This window comes from Aptenodytes forsteri, unplaced genomic scaffold (assembly GCF_000699145.1).
Source record: "Aptenodytes forsteri isolate BGI_AS27 unplaced genomic scaffold, ASM69914v1 Scaffold15, whole genome shotgun sequence".
NCBI lineage: Eukaryota > Metazoa > Chordata > Aves > Sphenisciformes > Spheniscidae > Aptenodytes > Aptenodytes forsteri.
In genome coordinates, this window is record NW_008795129.1 from 8,188,588 (window position 1) to 8,206,722 (window position 18,135).

The 18,135-nt window shown below is 37.3% G+C and overlaps 1 protein-coding gene across 1 annotated transcript in view; it reads left to right on the forward strand.

The window, feature by feature from the left end:
• TBC1D12 (TBC1 domain family member 12) overlaps positions 1-17,771 on the forward strand; it is a 72,294-nt gene extending 54,523 nt beyond the window's left edge. Inside the window, exons 5-15 of the mRNA XM_009278017.1 lie at positions 2,390-2,505; positions 4,528-4,610; positions 6,324-6,441; positions 6,794-6,900; positions 7,558-7,638; positions 10,407-10,501; positions 11,224-11,295; positions 13,250-13,378; positions 13,699-13,808; positions 15,586-15,844; positions 16,087-17,771. Of these exons, the coding sequence (XP_009276292.1) occupies positions 2,390-2,505; positions 4,528-4,610; positions 6,324-6,441; positions 6,794-6,900; positions 7,558-7,638; positions 10,407-10,501; positions 11,224-11,295; positions 13,250-13,378; positions 13,699-13,808; positions 15,586-15,844; positions 16,087-16,155 (1,239 nt within the window). The 3' untranslated portion in view covers positions 16,156-17,771. The remainder of the gene's footprint in view (positions 1-2,389; positions 2,506-4,527; positions 4,611-6,323; positions 6,442-6,793; positions 6,901-7,557; positions 7,639-10,406; positions 10,502-11,223; positions 11,296-13,249; positions 13,379-13,698; positions 13,809-15,585; positions 15,845-16,086) is intronic.
• The last annotated feature ends 364 nt before the right edge of the window (positions 17,772-18,135 follow it).

Here is an 18,135-nt window from a genome sequence, read left to right on the forward strand (position 1 = left end):
CATTCATACAGTGAATGTTGGGTTTCTGATTTTTCTCGTGCTTGTGTGAATTACAACAGAACTCTACCAATCCTATATGTCCAGATGTTCAAGATACTTGTTTGAATGTGCCAAATGATATTGAATGCGTATTATTTTCAATCAAAAGTTGTCTTGAATTACCCTTCAGGAAAGGAGTATGGTCTAGAAAATTTGTATAACCACTGTTCTTGGCCAGAGACTTAGAAATATTTAGAACTAAGTTATATTTAAGAACAGTTGGCTAGTAACTTTTAAGTCATTGTGTTTACAAAGCATTAGGTTTTTAGTGTGAATGTATGTATAAATGACAGTTGCTCACTCTTTTTCTTTACAAGGTGCATATTCGGGCTTTTCTTGAAGACAGAAAAGCAACAGAGCTTCTCCTCTAGTTGAAATAGTAGGCTGGTTGCTATAGATTTGTGCTTGTCTTTCCAGGATGCTAACAAAATGAGTTATTTGCTATGCTGCCATGGGGCTGAGTATGATACAGTGGTTAAAGGGTGGATAGCTGAAGACTTGGGGGGTGAGGGTGGAAAACACTTCAAAAGATACTGAGAATGTTTGTTTCAAAACCATTCTCTGGCTTGTTTTGTGGAGGTGCAATCACCTTTTCTCATCAGTTAAACTATTGTTCTGACTCCCACAAACTAGAAAAAGAAAAGGGCAAGAAGTCCAGATATCTCCTTACGATCTGAAAAGTATAGTGGCATATAATGCATGTGGCCTTACCGCTGTGAACACACCCCACCTCCTCTGATCTCTGAAGCTAACAGGATGGGCCTAGTTAGTACTTGGATCGGAAACCACTTGGGAATACCAGGTGCTCTAACCTCTGCCTAGCAAGAGTGGAGTCTCCATCCTTGGTGATATTAAAATGTGGCTGAACAAGGCCCTGCGCAACCTGCTGTAGTTGACCTTGCTTTGAGCAGGGAGGCTGGACTAGATGATCTCCAGAGGTCCCCTCCAACCTCAATGATTCTGTGATAACGTCCTCTTGAGATGAGATTAACGTGACTGCACTGAGGTTATACTTTTTGGATCATTTAATGTATTATGCCCAGTGTGGAAGAACAGGTATTTTGTCAGCGATCATTAAAATGGATAGGGTAAGGAGGCTGTTGAGCAGCAAGCTTTAAGCCACCTTAGTATTGGGCAAACACTTTGTCCTCTGGAAATCTGAGGCTGCATTGTCATGTTTGTAAGAGGTCTTTTCCCATTTAACTTTATGGACATCAACTGTGTATGTAACACAGCAACAGCTGTACAAGAACAAACTGTCTTCAGATAAAAAAGCTTGTACAAGTTAGAGCTCACTTGGCTGTGCTTAAGCACAGCCCTGTGTGATCTGTGAAAGTACATTACTGAAGTACCTGCAATTTGTTCTCTTTAAAAAATGATTTTTTCAGCTCTTAGTACTGTATTTTTGAATTCCAGCATGCGGAAGACTTGCAGAGAAACTAGTATTTAGCCTTCATGCCTAAGGAGATTATGAACCCACAAGCTAACTTGGTTTGGGAGTAAGTTGGAAGTCTTCTCACAGATAACCTTTTAAGAGTTGCTGGATTGTAAGAATGGGTTTCCCAGGAACTTGGCAGTAAATTTTTATTTACAGAGACTAAAAAAGAGGGAACGTGAGATCTGAGGTTTTCATCTGGCTCTGTCTAGCCTTCTTCCTAAAGACTGTCTCGTATTTCTGTTTTGTTGAGTTGCTCTATGGAAAAAGGAATTGGATTCTTTCTTCCTCAGAATCTTCTGTGTATTAAAGGCTCTTAAATATTTCTAAGTAGATTGCATGTTTTAACCTCTGAGAAAGAAGTGATGTGAAACAGACTTGTAATGATAAATATTGTTATGTTGTCACTCAGTATAGTGTAGGTAGTTCTGGATAAATGTGGGTTTGATGGTCTTGCTAAAGGCTTCAGGAACGTGAGGGGCACCGGATCTTTAAGGGTGGCTAGAATCAAAAGGAAAGAAATGGGAAGACACACGTTCTTGATTAGTGGTTTTTGTTGGGTTTTTTTGTCAGCTTCACAGATTACTTAAATATACTTGCGCACTAATTAGTTTGGGGAGATTATGCAGATTTCCTACCTGTAACTGATCCTTGGATGCTCAGTAGTAATATTGAACTAGAAGAGATCAAAGATTAAGTTGATACAAGAAACTGCTTCCTCATTCATCTTTACTTAGCAGTCCTGGAAAGCTGCACTGTCTTGCTATAAACAATTTCAACTTGTAATGTTAGCTCCTTGCTGTCGTAAATTATTTATTATTATATATTTTAACATTATTTAATAAGTGTTAAACAAGTAATATTAGAAGTGAGGCTGAAAGCTGAAATTTAACTTTTATCAATAATGTTGTTTAGGAATATGAAGCACGGACAGGAAGAATGTATAAACCTCCACCCCCATCAGCAAGACGTAAAAATATTGAATTTGAACCACTTTCAACTACTGCTTTGATTCTGGAGGATCGACCAGCGTAAGTATGATTCTGCTGTGGAACTGATGATGACTGAATTTTAGATGTGCTTCTGATGAGCTAAACTTCACAAGTCTTACACAAAAGTATCACTGGATTATATCATCCCAGATAATAGCCTAACAAATACCTCAAAAGAACTTTTAAGTATATTATAGTCTATATGAGGAATTCTTTCTCGCTGTAATGGGGCCACCGGTCTGTTATCTACTGTATATCACAGTTGTCTGAAAGTGTTGTGGGCATCCCTAATCAGGAAAATTCCTGGAGACTCTTATGGATTTTTTTTTTTTTTTTCCCTGCCATCTCAGTGTGCACTCCCTTATCCCTCCCCCATTCTGGAAACTTAATTTCCTAGACTAGTTGGGAAGACTTAACAGTGGCAGTTGTTAACTTCAGTAAACCTGGATTTGGCTTACCAGAAGGGTTGGGGTTTTTTTTTAAAAAGAAAAAGTATTAGGTAGGTAACAGCAGGAGTGGGAACAATTGCCTTTGAAATGCAAGAAATACTTTCCTGTCACAAATGCTGAATGCTCATTTTGTATCTGGCAACTACAGTTAAATGCTTTGTTGGTACCGAGATGATAGTATTCACTGATACTGTTCCTTGCCCTTGTTCCAGTTATGTTTTCATGACTCCTTAAAACTACAGCTGAAGGCAAGGCAACAGCAGATGAAGATGCAACAAAAACTGCATTAAGTACAAATAAGAACAGTAATGAAAAATGGGTAATAAATTGGTTAGTTTTTTCACTATACAGTCTTCAGCAATTTGAAGGAAGGAGGAGGACCTGCTGGCTAGGAACACATGCTGTGAGGAAAGCAAATGGAGCAAAGCTTTTCAAATTGCACTTTGAGAAAGCTTGTGATGGCACTGTGTTAAATGTTTGCTCTAATCAGTTCCACTTAGGAAATGGAAAATATAACATATAGTGTTTCCTTCGATATTCTCTCTAGTGGTACATAAGCTCATTCAGTGCTCAGACAGAAATACCCTGAATGGAGGTATGGATTGCTATGACTATTTTTGTGTAAATGCATTATTTCTTTTACTGTGTGGTGGAGAGTAAGATATGCAGTAACAGGTTTGCTGATGCTTTTCTGTACTTTCAAAATATCATGATTTCACAAACTAACATAAGGATGCTTTTACAAATGACGCTTCCACTTGTTTCAAATGGGAGTGCCATCCCAAGTAATGTGTTGCCACAATCTCATCCTTGAAAAATATATTCTGCTCTCACTTTCATTGGAAATATTAATAAAGTGATCTTTTCTGCTTGTATAAGAGGAGATGGAAAACCTTTCTAGTATTAAAATGACAAAACTGTCTTCTGTTTATTTTGAACCAAAGTAGACTGGAGATTGGGTAAGAGACTGAGACAAACATTGTGTTCTGATTTGTTTTGGAATGAGTTTGCTTGGTCAAAAGGAAGTGTGTGTTTGGCAATTAGGGGATCACTATGCAGCCGAAAAACAAACACGTTTTAAGCTGGTGAACTTGTAGCACTGCAGCAAGCTTCCTTAGCTTTAGCTCTGACATAAATGGGGATCTACCCTTTCATCCTTTGGTAAACCTATCTTTTGTGGGAGTTTTAAAGTGCTAACTATAATGAATAAAAACCTTTACCTTTTATTGAAAATGCATCATCATAGATTTCATATGAACAAATGGAGCATCGACATGCAGGTATATTTAATGATTAAAATATGCGTGTGCAGAAATGCATTGGACTAAACTGTATGGAATATCAGTATTTCCCTTTTGTCACTTCATGCAGACTTCATTTGAGCATCATTCCAGGTGTTCAACAAATCTAATAACCCTGCTTTGGGGGAAGCTATAGGAGAACTAATAAACAGAAGCAGTAAGCATCTGGTAGCTCTCTACTGCTGTTACTGAAACACTGGTAGTGTGACAACCCCAAAGCTCACCTTAGAGAGAAGCCAAATTAAAACCTGTTTTGAAATGGTTCAGAATGTCATTTGTGTGTATTGAATTCAGGAACAACTTGTTTTCAGAAATCTTCCTGCCAAGTCAGTGGAGGAGGCTTTACGTCACCGACAAGAATATGATGAGATGGTGGCAGAGGCAAAAAAACGAGGTGTGTTAACTGCCAATAATCACTATAATTCTTTTTAACTATGCGGCAAAAATAATTTCTGGCTTGTAGGCTAGTAGGTACAGTAAAGAACAACCTTGTTTAACATCTAGGTTATTCTCTGGTACATACGTGCACACAGTTTAAAACAGAACTCAACTATCAAATCATTTTCTTATTCCACCACAGTGAACATAACTAGGTTCAGAAGTCAGTTTAACCTTTTCTTTAATTTTTAAGTAGGAACTTGATGACTTCTTTTAAACTGCTTGTATAATGTGATCAGCTAGAAACTTTCTGGGTACTCAGACTCTTTTTTTTCAAGCTGTTTTGCTGCAGTTGCCACTGAGAGCCGAAGTATAATAAAGCTGACTGCTTAAAGATCTGTTTTTTCAGGAATTTGAGATCAATTCCAATGTGAAGACAGATGAAAACTTTGGGGTTTTTCCAACCAGCTGTACCTGTGTGAACCTTCCTACTCCCACTAGATCTGTTTTTTAAATTTAAACATCTCTGTAGCATCTGGTACTGTGTCAATCTATGAATAGTTGTTGAAAGGACTTCTGTAGTCTCGTGCCTAGTATTCAGGGAATAAGCTATTTTAAGAATCTGTGCTGCATGTTTTACTTGGGCTGTTGTCAGAGATACAAGCTTCTGAACTGATTGAGCCTCTATGGATCTGTGGCAGCTTACTCTGAAAGATGTAATAAGAAATCCAAGGCATCTGACAACTCATTTCACTCTTCTCTTGTGGTGTGCATCTTGTAAGGTGTGTTCTGTGGTCCATGTTCTCTAACTGCATCTTTGGAGGGTCAGCCATGTGTAGTGTTTTAGTATATGTGCCCTAATTAATTTAAATATATATTTTTATATATTTAAAATATAAAAATATGTATTTAGACTATAAATATATTTATATATTATATATATTTATATAATTTAAATTCATTAAATTAACTATTGTTACACACACAAAGCTTCAGTAAAAACTTAAGCTGGTCAGCTCTATCAGTTTACCAGGGATGGCATGTTTACTCCGTTGATGTGTCTAATGCATGCATAAATAGAAAATGTCTTGCAATTTTACAGTGGTTCTTAGTGATGTCAAGAAAGCACTGCTCTGTCCTTCTTTTAGCCTTTTTAATAAGAGGGATCTACAAATGATCCTTTTTTTAACAGAAGGCAGAATACTCTTCTCTTGTTCAGCATTGTGGCTTTGTCTCAGATCTTTAGGTCCTTTCCAGAAAAGAAAATACATAATCCTTCTAGGTGGAAGTTTCAGTAAAATTTGAATAATTTTAAAATGGATGTAGAGTTGCACTTTTGAATAATAATTTTATCTGTAATTATTGCTGATTAGTCTAAGTAATAAGTAAGGCTTAGGTAGAACGTGGTGTGAAACTCATTACAGGAAAAACAGCGCTGATGATGTGCTTGCCTTTTAGTCATTCTGTGTACTGCAGGAAAAAGTGCTACGAGTTTTCTAGCCAGATTTTTTCTTGTCTAAATCCCTGTGTATTTGAGTAACTTAGCTTAAATTAAAAGATTTCCTGAGAAATACACCTACAATCAACAGAAATAGTACCAGCTAGCTCATGTGCAACTGTAGTTTACCCTTGATCTTTCAGACATCTAAATAATTAGATAATAGCTGAATTATTTACCTAATAATTTATATACACTAATACAGAATTATTAACGTGTTATGCCTAACAGAAATTAAAGAAGCACATAAAAGGAAAAAAATAATGAGAGCGCGTTTCAAGCAAGAAGAGAATATTGCTAGTGCTATGGTGATTTGGGTCAATGAAATACTACCTAACTGGGAAGGCATGTAAGTAAAGTTCTGTTGTGTACATGAGGCAAGGCTGGCTTGTTTCTCCTCTAGAAACAGAGGAACCACGTACCTTACTTTCCTTTTCCTTTCTGTTTTGTCAAGAAGTCAGTTTCTGTTGCCATGATATTAGTGAGAGGTCATTACAGAGCAACATGAAATGTGCTTTCTGGGAGCTTAATGTTTTGGTGTTTTTTAGTGCGGCTTTAGCATAAGCAGAGATCCTTGAATATTGATTTGTGAAATAGTATGTTATTTTGCTTGCAAGCTGCCCAATGATTTTAGAAAACAGGATGTGCAATATGTGCCTTCTGTCTTTGGTGGTGTTTTTTTCCCTGCTTCCCTATCCTAGGCGTGCTACCCGAAGAGTTCGAGAGCTGTGGTGGCAGGGATTACCCCCAAGCGTACGTGGGAAGGTTTGGAGTCTAGCTGTGGGAAACGAATTAAATATCACTCCTGGTATGCCTTAACAGATCACATCTTAATGCAAAATTATGTTGGTTATTTTCAAAGAAAAATTTAAACTTTTGTTAAAAAAAAAAAACCTAAAGCAGGGTATATTTGCTTTTTGAAGAACTGCATTTCACAACCTTAGGTGTTTATCACAATTAGATGTCATAGTCTGGTAAATTATGGAAACAAGGTTCAAAAACTGCTTACGAAAACATTTTAGTCTTATAAGAGTTAAGGTTGCGCTCCCCCCAAAGAAATTATTTTTATGTTTAAAATTGAGAATTTGTAGCTTTGTTTTCTTAAGGGGGTGGAAAGGGGAATTGCTTTATTTCATAACTAATGATTTTGATGAACTGGGAAGTGTTCTAACCCATTCACAAATATAAAAATCTGAATTAATTAAGGCTTGATTTCCCTCTTGTAATTTGCATGTTCACCACAGAAGAAAGCATAATGCAGTGCACACTATAAAACTGTATATAGTGGTACTCCAGTGGTTAGTGGTAACCATCTAATAGATTCTCCCCCCGCCCCCAGTGGTTAAGATGAAACCAAGCAACAAAACCAAAGCCAAGAATACTTAGTGTGCTTTTGTTTTGGATGGGTGCTTCTCTTACTTATCTCTTCCTTTTTTGTTGTTGGTTTGGTTTTGTTTTCTTGCAGAACTTTATGAAATCTTCTTGTCGAGAGCTAAGGAACGATGGAAAAGCTTCAGTGAGACAAGTTCTGAGAATGACATAGAAGGTGAGATCTACTGAATGCTAGACAGCCTCCTATTCACTTTTACAAACCCAGAAAGCCTCACAAGTTCAGCTGCAACTGCAGCATTAGGAATACTTGTTAAAAGTCCTCTGAGTCATTCCCTACTTAAATGTTTGCTTTCTTGTAACAAGTCAGTGAGTGAGGGGCTTAACAGTATTTACTGTATCAATAAAAGATGCATTAAAATATTGCATGTGCTAGTTCACTTTCAAATGAATGTGGTTTTCCTCCAAATTCCTGAAATACCAGGACTAAGCTCTCATGAAAATTTTAGATGAAATACAAAAAGAAGAAATGGGAAACTAAATTACAGTATGTGCTGTTGCTTAGCTCTGCTTAGATGGTTCTTATGTTGGTATCTCTTCCACAATTTTGGGAAAGAAAAAATTATTCTCTTTTTTTGATTGTGGAACTGAAAGGTGAAGAATATATGTAACATATTATACATTTTGTATCCCACTTGGGTTTCCTTGGTTGTCCAGATGGCCTTTCCTCCCTGATCTGTTAAGTGGGGATGTTAGCACGCTTGTATGTATAATGGAGTTTTATCACTGGCATATTGCTTTTTCCTGTGGTTATTCTCCCTGTTAAAAACAGCATCAATGATGTTTTTAATGGTGGAGACATCCTTCTTATAAACATTAATTCCTTGTGCTGTTAACAGTTACTTTTTTAAATGCTGTCTATGTGATACTGTCAGTACCAGCTGTTATGAAATAACTATTTTTTTGAGGTGGTCTCTTTTTTGGGAAAGAAAATGCCATTGTAATGCAAGAAGTACTTTTTTGTTTGCACTTGCCCGTCCTGACTAATTGGCTGCTTTGACTGTAAATTGTCTTCTTTAGGCTACCTCTGTGACCCATCTGAAACTTGTATATGTAAATATGACTGTAAATATGCTTATCCTTGGAAAACACATTTGCAATGTCCCTTGGTTTGTGGGGTGGTGGTTTGTTTGTTGTTGTGGGGGTGTGGGCTGAGTGTGGGGGAAGGCCTAGGTAATTGGCTTATTTTGGAAAGGTAGTAGTTCTGGATGGGAATGAGAGGGGGAAGGGTCCAATTTGATTGTCAGATGTTCTGGGAAATGTAGCAAGAAGGGAGAACTTACAGTAATAGGATTTTCATCTCTGAAAAGCAAGCTGGCCCACTGTGCTTATTACTAATCTTTGGTGGCAAAGTCTGGAAGATCAATTATTTTAGCCTCATTTAACATATTTGAGTAGTTTTGAAGGTTTTTCCTGTTCAAACATCTTTAACACTTTATTTTGGCAGATAAAGGTTAAAGCATGAAAAGTAGCTTTTTCGTGTCCTGAAGACAAGATTCATCAAAGATGTGTTATCTGTCAGATCTGTTCAAAAGACCCCCAGTGACTCCTCTTGGAGTTGAACTGAATTTCTTGTATAAACCCAGAGTTTCTTATGCTCTATACCATAGATTATAATCTTCCTTGGGAATACTCTAAATGGATACTGTCCCAAATGAAATGGTCCGAAATTAACCAATATAATACCTGTTCCTTTTGAAAGAGAAAGGAGGGATCAAGCAACAGTTCTTGAACTTTTTATTTTAGATTGTGTATGTTCTTTCTGTGTGATAATTGCTGCCTTTCTCCCAAATTCCCCTAACACAGCCTGCAGCAGTCCCACTCACTCCTGAATGCAACTATCTTAAGTTTTAGGAGGACTGGAAGAAAATGCTGCTTTCCAGGCTTCAGCAGAGCAGGTTCTGTTTAGCCTATTCATCGAATTCTGCGATCTTCCACTTCCCAGATGGCTCTTGACGGGTTTAAGCCCTCTGAAAGAGCCTTTTCCCCACGTGTTGTGTATTTTTCTCCTTGCTATTTGCATCATGTCCCTATGTAGAGGACAGGATAGGGATAACTCAAGGCCCAGCTGAATTTCTTCTGGAGGTTCTTGAGTGAATGCTGACTTCTTTCTTGCCATTTGAGGAATGCCGCTCCTAAGGATGCAAAAAAACTGAGTCAAATGAGAGCTTAGAAGTAATGTAACTTCTGCAGATCGTAACTGTGTGATCAGTTCTGGAAACTTCTCTGTATATCTTAGTTATCTTCAGTAAAAGTGGGGCATGAGAAAAGCATGGCTTCAAAAGTAATATGCTTGACTTTGCAGGTGAAGAAGTGCTGGCTTCTTGTGATAACGATGTCATTCATCTTTTTCTTCTAGTGTACAGAGTATATTTCAATGCTGCTGGTTGAAATGAGCCACCAAATGAGCTGATGAGGAATGAAAAATTTGAAAAGTGAGATCCCACTGGATCACGTTTAGATCAAGAGCAGTGCTCTCACTCTGTGCTCTTACATAGACTCAGTAACTGAAGTCACAGCAGAAGATAAGAAAGAAAACAGGGTTTTGAGGACTGGGCTGGGCAAAGTTCAAATTCTAGTGAACGCAGGGCCAGTCTGGGCCTGGATAGTGTTACACAGAAGTAAAAGGTAACCTGTTGGTTTTAAGTCTGAATGGTGTAAAGGTGTATGACTTGAAAAAGAATGAGTAGACAGGTAGTAATTACTGATTGTTTCCCTCACTTTTTGGAATTGGTGGCATATACTGGGTACCAATGGACAGTTTTAGCTGTGGAAGTATAGCACTGTAGAAGTGCACTCCAAGAATTAGAACTAAGTAACTTTTTTTCCTTAGATTCTGAAAGTATTTATGTGCCTATGGCAGTTTTATTCTGAAGTCTGTAGAATTTATCTATCAGTTTTAGTAAGTATTGGTTTTGCTTGCAGATGCAGGTGCATCTGTTGCTGATCGTGAGGCCAGTCTGGAGCTAATTAAGTTGGATATATCACGCACATTTCCATCCCTGTATATTTTCCAGAAGGTGAGATTTCTGTAACTTTAGTTATGACAACTTTAAACTTCTGAATAGTTAAAAAAGAAAAGAAACTTAGCTGTCTAAATATGGAATAGCTTTTAGAAGTTGTTTGTATAAAGCAACAAAAGTAAAATTAGTTCTTTTCTACATACAACAGCAAATAGTCATTTCTTTTTTTTTTTTAAATGAGAATAAGGTAGGGACACTTAACAATGGACTGTAAAGCTTTTTCTCCTGGAAAAAATTCATGTGGTTCCTATTAATATTTATGAAATTACATGCGAAAATGAGAATATTCTCACTGCTTCTACAGAAATCTTGATGCGTTTTAGTACACATTTTCAGGCTTTATGATTTTTATATAGATATAATATATGCATGCACTATTGTAATACAGTAACTTGTGTTACTAAGAATTAAAACATCCACTGTCTCTGAAAAGGAAAAATCAACGCTGAATGTGTACCAGAGATCCTCATTTTCCATCATGTGCTGATTTCCACTGAATTGTTTCATGGGATTATGTGTCTGTTACTTTTCCTTTAACATCTCAAAAGCATACATGGTAATGCTTAGAATAAAAACTGGTATTATTCTGGATGTGAACAAAGCAATAATTCACTGGCTTCACTTGCATCTTAAAATACTGGCTTGTTACCTTCCTGTATTTATACAGTGATTTTTGGAAAAAACCTTTCTTTTTCTTTTTTCCCCTCCCCTTGTATTAGGGTGGTCCTTATCATGATCTCCTGCATAGTGTTTTAGGAGCATATACATGTTACAGACCGGATGTGGGATATGTAAGTATTTGCTGTAAAAGTGTTTATAACATGGCAAATAAGCTTAAGATGTCAGGTATTAGAGTGTATTAAATAAGTAGGTTATCTAAACTTTATGCTACTAGCACTTAAAAAAAAAAATTCAACTTTGGCACTTACTCATTTCATAGCAGTTACAATGATGATTCTTGGAGATAATTAAATAGCTGAAAATGTACTGAATGTCAAGGATGAGTATACTATCTGGCTTGCATGGAAAATTTTAAATGGATGTGTTCACAAGGATGTAGTTCTGACAGACCCACGGTATCTACAGAAAACAAAATGCTAGTGGACTTCCAGTAAGCACTCAGCCTGTTCTGTCTTAGTGTTGCTCTCACTGCTGCCATTTCCATAGTGATACTCTCTGCTTCACTACCGCACATCCTAAAATCCAGAAACTCCTTATTGGTGTCGTCTTGTCAAAGATTAATCGCTCCATCTGAGTTCAGTGAAGATAAGATTGTTTTCAGAAAATATTACTGTGGTTAAAAAAAAAAAAACCCAAACAACAAACCCCCCAAAAAAACCCAACCAACCAAAGCCCATAAAAAAACTGCCAAAAACCCCCCAGACAAACCAACTAAACCTAACATCTTTCTGAATGGTGTCAGCTTACAGAAGCAGTTAAATAACAAATAGATGCTTTTTTCTTTTTTTTCTTTCTTTGCTCCTGGTGGTAGCTAGGAACAACTTTCACAAGCTCTAATCGCTTCTGGGCTAAAAAGAACTTGAAGAGTTTAAAGTCTGATCCATGCAACAAAGCATTATTTAGCACAGGGTGTGTTTTTCCTCTCTAAATCAGACATGCTTGGGACTCTGCATCAATATCTAGTTGGTTTTTCATGTTCAAATGTTTTTAGCCCTGAATTCTGTCATCTGTGACCTCATTTTTGGAGACCCTCCCATACTCTTTAAGTGAGATTACAAACTCTGCAGGTTCTGAGACTGCTTGTTCCCAGGGTGGAGTTTTAACAGGCAAGTAAGCAATTTTTCATGGATAGGTCTTCTCTTTTTCATTAGGAACACAGCTAGCCTGGACATTGCTGATCGTAGATTTTTTTTTTTAATGTTAATATGGCAGTAAATTTAATGTAATCTTATTTCCACACCCATCTATCCCACAAAAATGGAAAGCTGCAGGACTGGTTTTGGTGCATATCAATACTTTTTTCCCCTAGTTAAAATACTGAGTGCATTTTTTTAAACGAGCAGGCAGCATAAATGCCTAGAAACAGTAGAAAAATCATCATTGCAGTTGAAATTGGTAAAATTATTTTTTATTATATAATGACTATTCAGTATTTTTTTATAATAATGAGTATTCAGATCATCAGTTAACTACAAGAATAATGGTCTTCACTTTTATTGCAAGCTAAAGTGTTTTTGAGAGAATAATCATGGAAAAATGTAAACTTGCATTGTAGCTAACCACTTAAAAGTAACTTTATGTATGTGAACAAATACTGTTTGGCAAGTGGAAAGATAGTAATGACTGTTCTGAAACAGAATTTTGTCTCAATTCCAACATATCTGTCTGGGTCTAAACTGTCCCATATGTGAGGTTTTTCTCCATATCTGCTTTTCCCATAGCTTAACAGTGAACTTAAGGCCAAATTTTGCCTCTTACGAGCTCTGCGTCCAGCCTGTGTGGTTTTAACTTTCTTGCATTCCAAGTCCTAAGCACTGGTGATCATGAGACCTCCCGGAACTTCCATCAAGCACCTAAAACCGGCATCTGAAGAAACACTCTGTCTTGCTGAAGTCAAATTGCCTGCATGCATAAAAATTATTTATCCGTATTGTTTCTGTTCATCTGGAAATGTTATGTAATGGTATTTGATATATTGCAAACTGTAAATATTTGCATTTCCAAAGATATAAGATGTACTGAACCTACTCACCTATATTTGCCCGATGCTTTTCCCACTTGAAGGTACAAGGGATGTCCTTCATTGCTGCTGTGCTCATTCTCAATCTGGAAGAGGCAGATGCTTTCATTGCCTTTGCTAACCTTCTAAACAAGCCATGCCAGCTGGCCTTTTTCCGTGTGGATCACAGCATGGTATGCACAGAGTTTTCTAGTTTTGAACCATAACATTCTTTTGACTTGAAGCATAGTTGATGAATTGATGACTTCCTTTTGTCCTATTGAATAATGGAGAACTTTAACCTGTGATTACAAAACTGAGAATACCAGATGCTAATCCATAGAACACATCCTACTGTTTTGATTTTTCCTCTAGAAACACTTAATCGTTGTACTTATCCTAAGAAGTCACATTGGGCTATGTTGATGTCCTCAGTTCTTGGTGGGGTCTGTGTTATTTTACAACTAAACATTCTTTTGATGACTGCTTATGAGGTGCTTTACTGTCTCTACAGATGCTGAAATACTTTGCAGCCTTTGAGGTATTCTTTGAAGAAAATCTTCCCAAATTGTTTCTTCATTTCAAATCATACAGTCTTACTCCAGACATATATTTGATAGACTGGTGAGTTCAGAGAACATAGCAAACCTAACCTTACAACTGTTGGAACACGTTCCATTTTGCTATAGGTTTTTCAGCAATAGAAATACAGCATTAGAAAAAAAAAAAGCATAGGTGTTTGTGTACCTCAGCTTCCTAGGTCTTGTGAAATCGTGGCGAACTGTTTCGTGCAACTGCAGTTCCTCTGACAGGATTTAAATTTTATGAACTGCGATTAGGAGCGACATCTATTCAGATAGAAAAGGAGCACACAGGGCTCCTGTGTGTCTCCTTTGCTTGTTGCTGCAGGTAAGAGTCAGCTATGTGTAATGTAAGTAGGGGAGAGGAGGCTACTACACTGTAGTTGTCTTATGACTGATTGTAAGTGACTCAATGAAATGAACATAATCAGCTACTGAAGAAAGTATGAATATAGGAATATGGACTGCAAAGCAGAAGGAGGATGAAATTTAGGACCTGGTTTGGGAAGGGATAAACTTGGAAATACAGTGAACATTTTGAAGTAATGAATGTTCTAAAGCAGAGAGTAACAAACTGCGTTATGTGCCTGTAATGAAGGCAGTAATGCAAGCATCCTTGAAGTGTGTGCAGTGCTGCCAAATACAGAATGTCTATTCTTAAGTGTGTGTAGATAAGAATGTGCTTCATATAGGATTATTATATGGGTTAGAAGTTTCTAATAGAGTAAATTGAATTGGGTAGAATTAAATAATATAAAAACATCGTGTCATCTGAGTACTTGGGAATGAAGAACTTGGGCTATAAGATGCAGCTTATCAGTAAGCAGTAACTCTCAGCAGGAGCAGGTTATACAATAGCAGCATTGAGTCAGGAGTGTGCTGCAGTCCTGAGAGTTTAGGCAGATGGAGAGAGGTATATATGTTGCAGAAATAGTGCTGCTGTACAAAGTACTAGAATATTCTGCTTCCAGTTACCTGTGAGAAAAGAAGACTGTTGTTCCTGCATGTTCCAAAGATGGCCTTGAGATAGAGAGTAGTCTCCTCTTATAAAGGCAGAGTAGAAGAGGTTGTGGTAGTCTACGGTAAGGAGTGCTCTGAGGATCCTGAACCACGTCCCAACAGGAATAATGGGGAAAGAGAGAACACTGTGCTTTGTATCAAAGGAACCACTACAAATTTATGGGAGCGGTTCTATAATATGGTATGTACAGCAGACTGATCTCTCTGCCCATGTATAACGAATGCTTTTTAAAAATAAACTTTGCAATAAGAAATGCAAGTGGGCTCTTCCCAGTAAGAATAGAACAGCAGCTGTCTTTAGATTTTTGGCGATTTTTAATGTGAATAGAAATTCAAAATGTATCACGGAAATGTAGTTATTGAATTCTCATTAGTGCATTAGTGGGATGTAGCCTTCTATTGAGGTGATTTGTGGCTTTAGATTTGGTTTAGAAAACAAAAGATGAACAGAGCTGTTAAACTGTATGGCTTAAAGAATGGGAAGGGTTAAGTTCTTATTTGTATATTACACCCTGTTTGAGTGTAAAGATGTTTAACTTCTCTAGCCAGAGCTTGCTAAAGGAGATGGCTTTCAAATGGAGGATTTCCTGTAGCATGAAGAGAGATGGGCTTCAGAGCAGGAATTCTGACTTTAAAAACTGGAGGCTTTAGGATCTTTGAAATATGGAAAAAAATAAGAACATACGAAATAATTTGTCATCTGCTCGCTCTCAGCTAACGTAACTGAGATTTAAAGGAGGTTGTATTTTCATCTTTCTGAAATAGGTTAAAGTTATAACTGTGCCTTTTCTCAATTGTAGGATTTTTACACTCTACAGCAAGTCATTACCACTTGATCTGGCCTGTCGTGTCTGGGACGTTTTCTGTAGAGATGGAGAAGAATTTTTGTTTAGGACAGGTTTAGGAATCCTTCGGTTATATGAAGATATTCTCCTACAGATGGACTTTATTCATATAGCACAGTTTCTAACAAAACTTCCAGAAGACATTACATCAGAAAAGCTTTTTAGTTGTATTGCAGCTATTCAGATGCAGAATAGTAACAAAAAATGGGCACAGGTGAGTTTCTTGGAGAGATATATATGAGATATATATCAAAACAGACATGTCAGCACACGAGTATATGGGGCACTTCTCTTCATGACTACTTTACGCTGCATGTCTGACTTTGAGCAATGGGCACTTCCTTTCCAGTGTCTCATTCTAGAAATTAATCTCCATGCTAATATTGTGGTGGTTAACATTGATCTTTTTTTATGAGACTGGCTTTTTTATATTCATTAAATAACTAACTTTTCCAGGTGTTTGCCTCACTGATGAAGGACAACAAAGAAGGGGACAAGAACCATAGCCCAGCACTGAAAAGCTAATCGTCGTAATGTTGAGGTCAATTGAAAATGTGGAAAACCACTTGATGACAAAGGAGTTTTCACATCCCTTCTATGTGGAAAAGCACTATAGAAAATGTGAAAATGAGATGAAAAACCGACACAGCTCTCAGTGGAGTAATGAACTGATGAAATCTTCACCCTTTTGCCAGTATTAGCTTTTGTCGTGGGAAGATTTGTTTTCACACAGAATACTAAAACCTATGAAACTGAGAAGCAGGGGAATTCATATTTAATACTTTAAAAGAGTCAGCTCAATGCAATAAACATTTGTAATAACTTCTGTTGGTACTTTAAAAAAAAAATTTTGAGGCATAACTTTTTTTACAAATACCACAAAGGCACTTTGAGGGGGGGGATGAGGGAAATGCTAAATCTTAAGGCCCCAAAACTGCTATCCAAACCAAATGCTTTGGTGCAAATATTACCTCCAAAATTAACCATTTGAAAGTATTGAGGACCAAATAAGGTTGTTTGGTATGTTTATGTGCAAGATGGTTAAAATTTGGGAAGGGGTATTGTCTTATTTACTTGTTTGTTTTCTTTTTTTAAGTTGCAGCTTCATTCTTCAGTCTGGGCAAATGTAATTAACTCAGGAACTGTGGAATTATTGTGCCCAAACCTGTTAAAGCAAAAATCATCTAAATTTTAAACAGTGGTAAGATCAGGGCTATTTTCAGAGTGTACAGCTTTCAAAGCCAGTGGTGTTAAGCATTTGTTTTGGTGTATTGGTTGTGCAGCTTATTAAAAATGGAGTGGGTATTCTGTGAAAGGGTTTTGCCACCAGAAGTTTTATTTTGTCGAGCCATTTCCAACTAAGAAATACTTGTATGTAATGGTGAACACTAGAAACTGACAAAGCATCTGTAGACTTTGTGTTGTCAAAGGAGCAGCCACTTTTAACACTTTGGAATAATGCAGACAGAATAATTTTTGAAACTCTTATTAGTGTGCAATACTGAAATCCAAAAAGCATCTGGTTTAGTGATACTTAATTCTTTAACATCTTTTAACTGAGACATAAAGGTCATATGGTATGTGTCACGGCAGATATTTTCAAACATTTCCTATTCTCAAAGATGCTGTACAACAACTTGTGATTGTAGGGGATGGAAATTTAAAATGGATAGCACTGCAGGTGAGGAACACTTGCACTCTCTTGGTCCATTTTTGCTAATATTTAATGTAAATAAATTCCTTACATGTGGGTTTTTGTAACTGGTCCCTCTGTGGAAATCAAGTCAAAATTACCATTATGTATTTTTAAGTGCAGGAGGCTTCCAGTTGTCTGGTGTTTAAAAGCAGAGTCTACATAATTGGGGTAAAGATTTAGTGTGGTGTAACTTACGTTGCTATCTGGTTTAAAAACTACGTATATACTACTCATAACATTACAGTTTTAAATTTAAATGTCAGATTTTTCTTAACTTATGTATTCACTACTTTAATTGGATCCAATTTGTCTTATATTTTTGTGTTATCTTGTACAGTTTTCTTACTTTTCAACTATAAATCTGTATATAACTGTAAATAGAAGGATCGAGCCTTCCTTTAAGACCACTAGTAACAATTCCTGTGTAAATAAAACTTATAGCAGCTGTGCCCTGTGGTTCTTTTCCATTCCTCCATAATTGGTAAGATCAGGCTATTTTCAGAGTGTACAGCTTTCAAAGCCAGTGGTGTTAAGCATTTGTACGGCAAGAGCGCGCCTCAAGGGTAGTGCAGTGCAACGCTAAGTAACCGCACTCGCCTTGCCCGGATTTCTCGCCTCCCTGAGGAGCTGAGGTGAAGGGCGCCCCGGTACGCCTCCAGCTTAGCTGGGCTCTTTTTGAGGCTCGGGGGCGAGCTCGGAGGCGGATACTCGGCTCCCGCAAGGAGCGTTTTGGTGCGGGGCAGAGGGTGGAGCGTTAAAATAAAAGGTTGATTTATTTACGAAGCGGGAGCAGCTCCGCGCCGGAGCAG